The sequence below is a fragment of the Diospyros lotus genome, chromosome 13 (assembly GCF_014633365.1).
Source record: "Diospyros lotus cultivar Yz01 chromosome 13, ASM1463336v1, whole genome shotgun sequence".
NCBI classification, from domain to species: Eukaryota; Viridiplantae; Streptophyta; class Magnoliopsida; order Ericales; family Ebenaceae; genus Diospyros; species Diospyros lotus.
The window spans coordinates 39,368,860-39,378,836 of NC_068350.1; the positions used below are offsets into that span (position 1 = coordinate 39,368,860).

Consider the following 9,977-nt stretch of genomic DNA (forward strand, 5'->3'; position numbering starts at 1 on the left):
ATCCCTCTAGGTCCAATCCGACCCATCTCATGGCCCAATCTCAGCTCATCTCTCGGCCCAATTTGATCCATCCCTCATGGCTCGATCTCAACCCCATCTTGGCCCTGTGTCAGCTTACAACATCATTACAAAAACCATCCTTATTAATAATGACAGATCCCATCTACATTAATGAGGGTCTCTCGACACCACGCTATCACCTGGGAACCTCCACCAGCCCCAGGTACTCAATTACATCACCTGCAAATGCATGACACATGCATGCAGAAAGATGTCTCATTCTCCTATATCAATCAGCTCTTTTCAGAGGCAAGATATGTTCTGCTCTTTGACCTATTGATACACCGTCATTTTTTTACTGTCTTACTCACTTGAGCGTCAGAGTGCTTGCAGGTGCCAGCCTTCTCCCGAACGGACCCGTCGCCGAAGCCAGCTCTCAGTTGTTGCGATCCCGTCTTCGACTGCTCCCTTTGGTCAGGAAGGAACAATAATAATTAAATTAACAAATAGTTTCACTATAAAAAAACTAAAATAATATAATATTCAAATCTATGAAACTCAAAAATTCCAAATGCATTCACTTACCCACTCACCACCGTTCAAGAAAAACCATTTAAAAAACATTATATACATGCTTAAATGACTTCTTTATACTGCCAAAGTCTTTCGCTACCATTACAATTTCTCAAAAGAAATTACATTTAAGTTTTCTCTCAAATATAACTTTACAATCCCTATACTAACATCACACAATAAAGCCTTCTTTTTCCCTTCACTAGTGGGCCTCTTTGCATCATCTCCCACAACCTTCTTTTCTTCTCTCTATTGTGTTCGTGTAATCTATTCTGTTGGGGGGAAAGCAGCCGCAACATTGAAGGAAGAAAGGTGCCTGTAATGTTTGAATAAAATATAGAAAGGGAAAAAGAAATTGAAGAAAACAAAAGGGCCAGCTTTTTTGATATTTGTGGAAGAAGAAGTTAGAACGTGGAAGAAATCAAACACTATTAAAATTGAACAAAAGGACAAAGAAGCCAGCAGCCATCAAAGAAGCCAGAAGAAACTAGTAGTCACAGTAACCGAAATCTTATGTGGCGCCAACACGTAAGGGAGGCCTATAAATTGGCCTCCCCATCTCTTTTGATGATCATTTCAAATATTTTATTTTGAGAGAGAAAAATAAAAAATTAGATATATTTCAAGTTTGGTTGTAATTGATATTATTTTTCTGTAATGAATTCTTCCATCTTGATATTTTCTAATAGAGACTCACAATACTGGGAACAACTCTGGAGACTATAGCCAGGAGCTACGGCATACTCTGCTTCTTTTAATCTATATCCTTCAATATACTTACAAATATAAATTGCAGCTCACAAAAGTACAAAAAAAAGTTTTGCAACACCATGCATTTATACATATCAAGTTATGATGACAAAAACCTCAGCCTTGGACCAGAAGGATAGAGTAAAGATAATTTCAACTGTCTGCACAAAGGAGTTTCTGTTCAATACTAAATTTTGTTTCTTCCTCAAAATATCAAACATAGCTGCCATAATGTCATCAGTGTCTGACCTCCGTACTGTGATAGTATTGCATGGTGGCAGAAAGATATAAATTCGAGTAAATGAGAAAGATTTTGGGAAAAAAACTTAAAATGAGAAGCAAAATGCCGATGGTAATATTTAGGTATCACAAATCAGTCATCTTAGGAGCTAATCACTCCTTGTCATTTCACACTACAGAATTAAAATAAGCTTTCGTATCAACAATATTAAAAGTACCAATTTTACAAAACAGATGGACTTCATCTAAAGGAGAGAGAATGTCCATTAAAAAACGAGTGGCTTAAATATACCAATTTAACAAATTATGGATAGGAAGAGTTATTTATAACTATATCAAACAAAAAGCAACATATCGATCTTCATATCATATGTCCTGATTTGTTCATCACCCTCTCAGTGCTCTCACAAATTTTGCAGTATCACTCATTAGCTTGATATCTGTTATTTTCACAACTTTGAAAACTTGTTTTGCTCATGTAAATAGGCACCAAAATGGGCTTTCTCCAATCTGTAGACATCATTTTTTGTTTAAAGATTAGATTGAATAATTTTCTTAACCATAGAGGTAGGTATTGTATTTGGCATGATTAGGCACTTCTATTCGGATATTAATTGGTCAAATAGTTTTTACCAATCCACATCTTTTTCATTGCTTGCTTCTATTTGTACAGGCAAATATATATTCAGGCAGTCTCATAAATTTTTCATACTTTCTAATACCACTTACAACATAGACCAATTGAAAAGAAATAACCCCCCCCCCCCCCCCCCCCCCCCCCCCGGCCCAAACAAAAAATTAAAAAACAACCACTAGCCACAGTTACACAGAGTGATGACAAGTCATCCAATTGGATTTATAAAAGAACCAACATTTAGAGCATCAGAAGCTTGCTCACACCAAAGTTTGAATAATCTTGTGTACCTCTTCAGGCAGAGCACATTCTGTTGGTCTCACTCGCTTTTTACGAACAGCAGTCTTCCCTTGTTTTGGTTGAGTACTCATAGGTCCAAGCCTATAGCAAATATACAAAGCATTACAACTAGTCCGAGTGTAACAATAAATATTAAGATAAAATAAATATCTAAATCATGCCACTAAATGCATACATCGTGCAGCATAGAGCCCTTTGCTTTTGTTCATTATTCATAGGTCCAAGCCTATAGCAAATATACAGAGAATTTCAATTAATTCAAGTTTAACATTAAATATTACGATCAAAGGAATATCTAAACCATGCTACTAAATACATACATTGTGCAGCATCCAGGAGTCCTTTGGTAAATATGAGAAACTGCAAGACCAATATCCTTCCAACGTACAGTGTTCCTACCATCCTCAATACCGCCACTTACCCCCACCTCCTCGCCCAAAATTCCGAACCAGACAGCTTACAAAATATGATGGGGTCACTCCATGCTTATTATGTGTTTTAACATAGCTCACCAACGTGTTTGTTATATCTAACAGAGCTTCAGCATCTGTAACTTGTTCCCTAGGTTTATGTAGTTTATGTACTGAAAACCACAAGAAAATAAGGATGAAAAACCACAATCAACCAGCATAATTGTGGTGGTGGTGGTTTTGGATTTTCTTTATCCTCCATGTGTTCAGCAGAGAAGATTGATTTTTAACATGGCAACACAACAATCAATTAAGGTTCTTGGTTATGCCATGTAGCAATTTGAACACTAAGAAGATAGTGGCCACCTTACCCAAATAAAGGATAAGCTGACCACTTCCCATATGCAGCTTGAGATTAAAAAGTAATAGGCCTATTGAATTCTCAGCTATATAAACATGAAGGAAGAGAGGGGAAAATCGAATATTCAATAGAGTTCAACTAGCCTAGAATATGAATTTTCAAAAACCAAAGATTAATAACGAATCGAAGCAAAGCATTCATTTTTTAATTGTTAATAAGTGCCTTGGACAACTACTTAACATGGTTGTCATCTCAGCTGAAGTAGGCTTGTTCATATAGACAGCTGCATGACAGGCCTGTCCATCAGGTGGAACATATGAAAGAATTTAGCATTCAATTTACTTGCTTATGTAACGTTTGCATCCTTTCTTATTCTGCTGCTGCTCGTCATTTCACTTTTCCCTATGGTACTGGTAATATTTTTCTTTTGAAAATCTAATCAATTTTGAAACAAATAGGGAAGAAACCACAAATTGAAATATAAAAGCCATAGAATCCAAATCTATACATTGAACTTCAAGAATAAGGAAAGAAAAAACTGAATTTTGGAAAAATGGCAGGTAAAACACTAGAATCAGAAAATTCAACCCAATGACAAACCCCTAAAGTTTAAAAAGACTCTAAATTTTGAGCACATTTTGTTTTGGCCACCACTCCATAATCATTAATTGTTAGAATTAATTTGAAACCTATCAATCCGTAATGCAGAACACAATCACTTTTGATGTATGGCTGTCTCCTACATTTTATAGCGTGGATGCTTTGCTGTGTCAACAATGCCATATGTGATAGAAGCAATTACAAGCAAGACATCTTAACTTGCTCCCAAATAGAATAGGTATAGCATCATCTTAAAGGGTGGACATCTATGTTTTGGATTTCAATTCAATACATGATGTAGGCTCACCTACAACTCACAGTAAACATATACACTCGAATACGAATTGCACTAAGAAAACAAACCTCTTTCTTATTTCACAAGCAATCAAGAACCCTACAATGCAAATGAACATCTTAAATAGGCAAAAACAGAAAACTTACTGGGCCAGCATTACCTTAATGGACTGGGCTTACAAAATAAAATAAAGAAACGTTTAAAATAATGAACTAAAAACACAAAACTACAGTTTTGATAGTGTAAATGATCTCAAACTGCCAAAATCCATCATAAGTCACAGCAAAGTAGTGAATTAGATGCGTTTCGTCACGAGCTTTCTGAAATGGGGTCGAGGGCCCAAAACGGACACCATATGCGAAAATTATGCCTATTTCTGTTGAATGGCATGTCTCAGGAGCTGCATAAGGTGTTGAGGTGGCTGATAAACTGGTTGAACAAGTCAAAAACATATGCTGAAATATGACCAAAAGACCAGGAAGTTTGTTATTTCTTTTGTTGTGCCTTAGGAGATATGGCTGTTAGATGCAATAGATAACAGATAAGGCTGCATTTTTTGTTTTGAATTTCTGTTATGAATTCACATATAAATATCAGTTTTAATCATCGATGCTATGTAGACATTTTTGCTCTCAACCGCTCATTGTTCTTGCTATTGTTTTCTTTTCTTGTTTCTGAAAAACCCAACAATTTCTTCAAACATTGACTGTCATAACCTTCCAAGTATGCAAGTGCTTGTTCCTCCGCATTAGACACACAAACCTCATCAATACATCAGCTTATGAGAATTTAGGAAAAATAAAAATAGGGCAAATTATAACAGTAGTATCTGTTCTTTCTTTTGAGTTTCAATTTGAGTCCTCTCGTTTTAGTCTGATTAAGTTTGTTCCCTACTTCAAATAAATGAGACAAAGTAATCCAACTGATAGCAAACATTACGAGAACAAAAAACCAAAATCACAATCCAATACCTTAAAAGTATCACCATAGCCCATGTATTTTATTTTGAGATTAATCTATTTCATTCCCAAATATACTATTCAAAAAGGAGAGATCATTCAGGAGGTTGTTCACAAAAGTAAGAAAGTATGTCCAGCAATTGTGCGATGATTCACTTCTCATTGTACTTCGATGTGAGAGGAATGGGATCAAATAACAATGAAATCACTCGATCTTTCTTCCTACCTCCAATATCATTTCCATACCCATCTCCATGCTGGTAGATAAATTGAGAAAATCTAACAAAGTTTGTCGCCATGTCAACAAAAGTTCGATTGAAAGGTGAATCTGCAGCTCGAGCTTCATTGATCTTGCTCCATGCTTCACTAATCAAATGCTTTACATGCTCGCGAGCATCCTCTATAGAAGCTCCAGTTTCATGCATGTATGTTTCTATTGATTTAGGCATATCACCTCTTTTCATCTCATCCTATATAAAGCAAGATAATAATTAATTTATTTAGATCGAAAGCAATACATTATTTTAGTGAAGATTTTTAAAAAGATAGCATTGCATGCATGCAAGCATAATTTGCTCACCGATGATGTTACCAAATCATTTGCTAGCCTTGCAATGATTGACGACCACTTGATTATATCTGGATATGTCTCCAAGCATTTCAACTCGTCGTCATCAGTTAAGGAATTTGTGCTTAAAAAATAACCATGATAGAGAACTATAGGACTGGCTACTGTAATCCAAACACAATTTAAATACTCCTTCAACGTTGGTATGTAACCAATATAAGACCATTTTACCTCTCTCATGTAATATTGGCATAAATCTTCCCACTGCAATATTTGAACAATAATTAAATATAATTTAATATTTCAATAATTAAAAGTATCATTGTTAGTGCCACTTCATTCTGATTAATAATAAAGTTTTTATATAATACCTTCTTTTTAAGATATGGGAGGATGTGAACACCGCATTCCTTAAGAGTGTCGTAAGCTATTTCATTAACACAATTATACATACCAAAGAAGCAAATCTTCATGTAGTCTGGAAGTTGTTCCACTGCATTGACATCCCAACTGAGAGCCCAAGCTATTCGTCAATTTAGGTGCAAGTAATATATATATATATATATATGCATCTACAACTTGTTATAAAACTTTGAAGAAAAGAAATATGTTAAGCAATCATTAAATAAACAAAAATGCTATTTAAACAGTTAAATTTGTCATTATAGTGATATTTTTTTTATCGATATCTTATATATTTACATTGATGTAACCCAAGATATAAGATATCAATATAAAATATCACCCTAAATATCAAATTTAAATGTATTGATAACATTTTCGTTAAATAAATTAATATTTTGACAACCTTTCAACTGCATTTGTGAAGAGCTGGAGCTCATCCAATGTACCATAAATGTCGTAAATATCATCAATGCAAGTGAGGATTTGGTTGATCCTTGTGGCCATTCTTCTGTAGTATTCGAATTGAGGCTCATAAATCTGTCCCATAGAACATAAATAATTCTCCACTATCCTGTCCCTTCCGAAGGGTAGCCTTTCCCTCCACCTCATGTTTTCCCACCACCTAATTATATATACACATATATATATATTAAGGAACCAATTGATGATCCAAATATAGCAAGTAGTTAACTTTTTTGTGTAACAAATAGATTTCAAACAAAAACAAAAGCTCTATTCTTATAGAAATAATTCTATTTTATATAGAAATTCATCAAACAAAAAGAAATTATATCATTGTTCCTTTTAAGGTTCAAACTCTAGATTTGGTGGTGAATGAAAGGTGTCTTCTTTTCATTCTATTGCCACTTTTTTAGGATATCTTTATTTAGTTTGGGGGCTTTTAAAGGGCCTTTTTCGGGTGTATGTATTGGGCCGTTGTTAGTTTTTGTTGGGCCTATGCTATGTGTGATTGTGATGTTTTGTGTCTGCTTTTTTTTTTTTTTTTTTTTTATCTAAGTCTTGTGCCTTAGCTCTTAGGGTTCATGCAACCCTCTTTGGGCAATTTTTTTATGTTCTCCAATTAGCAGTTGCTTCAATAAAAAGGAAAAAATAAATTCTATTATGATAGAATTAATTTTTCATTTTCCATATCTTCTAAGATTAGGGCTTCTTTAAGACAGTTCTTAAGAGTAAATTTTGGTATTAGTTTATTAAATGCATTTTTTGACTTTATTTATAGTCAAAACTAAGCTGTATACAAAAGGGTCCCAAAGTGGTAGCCAAATGTCGTATATAGAACACTAGAATCTATAACTCTTAAAGGTTTTATCAGCAATAAGAGGCTATATATAGTGTGACCTACTCTTTAATTAAGGTAATCTAAATTTTTTTTAAGTTAAATTTATATTTTTGTACTTATATTTTTATATAGTCATTCAAATATTTTATTATTTCAATTATATCATTAGATCTGATTTTTGAGTTAATTTAATCTTTATATTTTGACATTTTTGTGTGACAATTTAAATTTTTTTATTTTGGTTACTGCTTAAACTTGTATTTTCGATTCAATTTAACCCCTATACTTTTATATGTAAAAAAAAAATAAAGTGAAATATAAAATATGTGTAACACTCTATTTACGGATTAAATTGATTAGAAAATGCAAGTTTAATGTGTAATTAAAATAATAAAAAATTTAATTTGCTACATAAAAAAAATATCAAAGTACAAGATTAAATTGAGTTAAAAATACAAATTTAAGAATAAAATCAACACAACAAAACAAAAAAAAGGTGCGGCCAACTTTTTTTTATATATGCGTGCTCAATAAGTTTACTAAGTTCATACCTATACACTCAAAAAGTAGTTACTATATAACTTTTCATTTGATGGCAAAACAAAAAAAAAATCAAATAAAGGAGAATTTTCATACCTGGAAGCATGTTTTAGGTCTTCTTGGTGAATAGCTTGCAGCATATTGAAATCTAGTTTGGCAAACTCAAGCAAGATGGCATTCTTGGTTGGCCTCCTCTCATATGCATCAATGAACCACCTTGCCTCCACCCTAGGCAAGGTCCAATGTAATGGAAGCTCCAAAGCATGAGCTAATAGCAGCAGCATCTCATGATTCTCATCATCATCATCATCCGGGCTTCTGTTAATCATCAAGTACTCTTTGAGATGCTTAGTTGAGAATTGTCTTGCCTCTTCCAATATACTTTCACCATCCAATGAAAGGAAGGACGCCTGATACAAGGAAAGAAGTCCCTTGGTGTCCCCACCCAACGACTCCTTAAGCTCATAGGAAACTCATCAACACCATTGCCACTTTGATTAAGGCAGGGATAATCACGTACCTTGAGGGACCTTAAGCTGGTGCTGGCGCAGGAGCCTGAAATGGAGGGCAGCAGCGTGTAGATCCCCGTTGCTGCACCAATCGCTTACTATGAGACCACCATCGTCGTTCATCGTCATCAACTCAAGCGTGCTTCTAATCTCAGCCCGAAAATGGTAAGACACTCCAAGCCTATGCACTGCGTCTATCAACTCCAGCTTCTCCAATGGATCCTCCGTCTTCTCCCTCATCCTCCTCCTCACAGCCTCTTTCAGTTCCGCCGACCGCTTCTCGTACCCATCTCCCTGTAAAAAGAACAAAGTTTTCTTAATTGAAACCCATACTTATCATATATGTATATATATATATATCTGTGTGTGTGTGTGTGTATATATACCGTATATTCACTGCTCAGTGACTGCAAATAGTGACGTTCCCAAATGGGGGGCTGGTAGTTGGCGGATCGCCTCACTATCGTCTTCTGATCATGACGAGTTTGGCTGCTGAGAATGGCAGCTCTGCAGTACTGAAACTGAGAGCTGTGGTGAATCATTGGTCGGCCATGGTGGCTGCGGCTCCCGCTCTGGGAATAACGTGGACTTGCGGCGGCGGCGGCGGGAAGAGAGGCCGGAGCTGGCAAGCCGAGCACGAAAGCCATTAATTGCTTCCGGTACTGATCGCTTCGCAGGGATCGATGCTACTATGTCTATATAATATACATATATATAGGCTTAATACATATTTTAATTCCTGGACTAATAAAAAAAATGGCTTTAAAGATATTAACTAAATTGTGTTCACTATTCATCCTGAAAAAAATAATTTTACACACTTTTAATCCATGACTTAACCAATGTTAACTGAGACGTTAACTTTGCATCTTCACACTGTCACGTCATCACGGCTTAATGTATTTTTCAGTCCCTAGACTAATTGTAAGCACCCTTGCCCGGATATCCCAACCACCCGGACTATCTGAACGGGAGTGCCTACGGAAGAGAAAAAAAATGAAACATATAAGACAAAACTACCCTGGCATGCATACACAAGATTAAAAACAACGGAAGCGAAACCATATATACATGCATGCACTACGGGTACCCCGCTAGCATAGCAGTCACAAGATAAATAAATTGATACAGACTCATGTGCCGACATACACGAGACTCGAGGAATAACTTGGCACAGTAAGAATAATAGAGTAAATCTTACTCAACCATCATAGTTGACATGAACTGACGGGACTGCTTGTACACCATACCGACACTGCTGCTAGAAGCTGACTCTCTTTCCCATGGCCCACGCTGCGACTACCTAGAATGATGGAAAGCAAAATGAGTCGAGAAACTCAGCAAGCATAAAGAAAGAAAGGCTGAAGGCTGAACATATCTAGAAACCCTCCCCAGAATAAACCCCTAGGTACACACAAGGCATGAGACGTTACAACACAATAGCATAGCATAATAAAAGCACATACCGGTCCTTGCGGCCCACACAAGACACACGGCACTCAAGTCCCATACCAACTTGCCGCTGTCTTGAGA

At 35.7% G+C, this 9,977-nt stretch overlaps 1 protein-coding gene across 1 annotated transcript; it reads right to left on the bottom strand.

Moving 5' to 3' along the window:
• Positions 1-231: 231 nt before the first annotated feature.
• On the bottom strand, positions 232-9,023 carry LOC127788232 (terpene synthase 10-like). Its single transcript, XM_052316343.1, has 16 exons — positions 8,831-9,023; positions 8,456-8,738; positions 8,032-8,407; positions 6,499-6,717; positions 6,062-6,200; positions 5,703-5,954; positions 5,279-5,592; positions 4,394-4,592; positions 3,504-3,564; positions 3,010-3,080; positions 2,818-2,924; positions 2,673-2,723; positions 2,488-2,578; positions 1,276-1,349; positions 372-468; positions 232-240 (listed from the first exon to the last, which is right to left on the bottom strand). The coding sequence occupies exons 1-16, from the start codon at positions 8,984-8,986 to the stop codon at positions 232-234; spliced, it is 2,499 nt and encodes an 832-aa protein (XP_052172303.1). The 5' UTR covers positions 8,987-9,023.
• Positions 9,024-9,977: the final 954 nt, after the last annotated feature.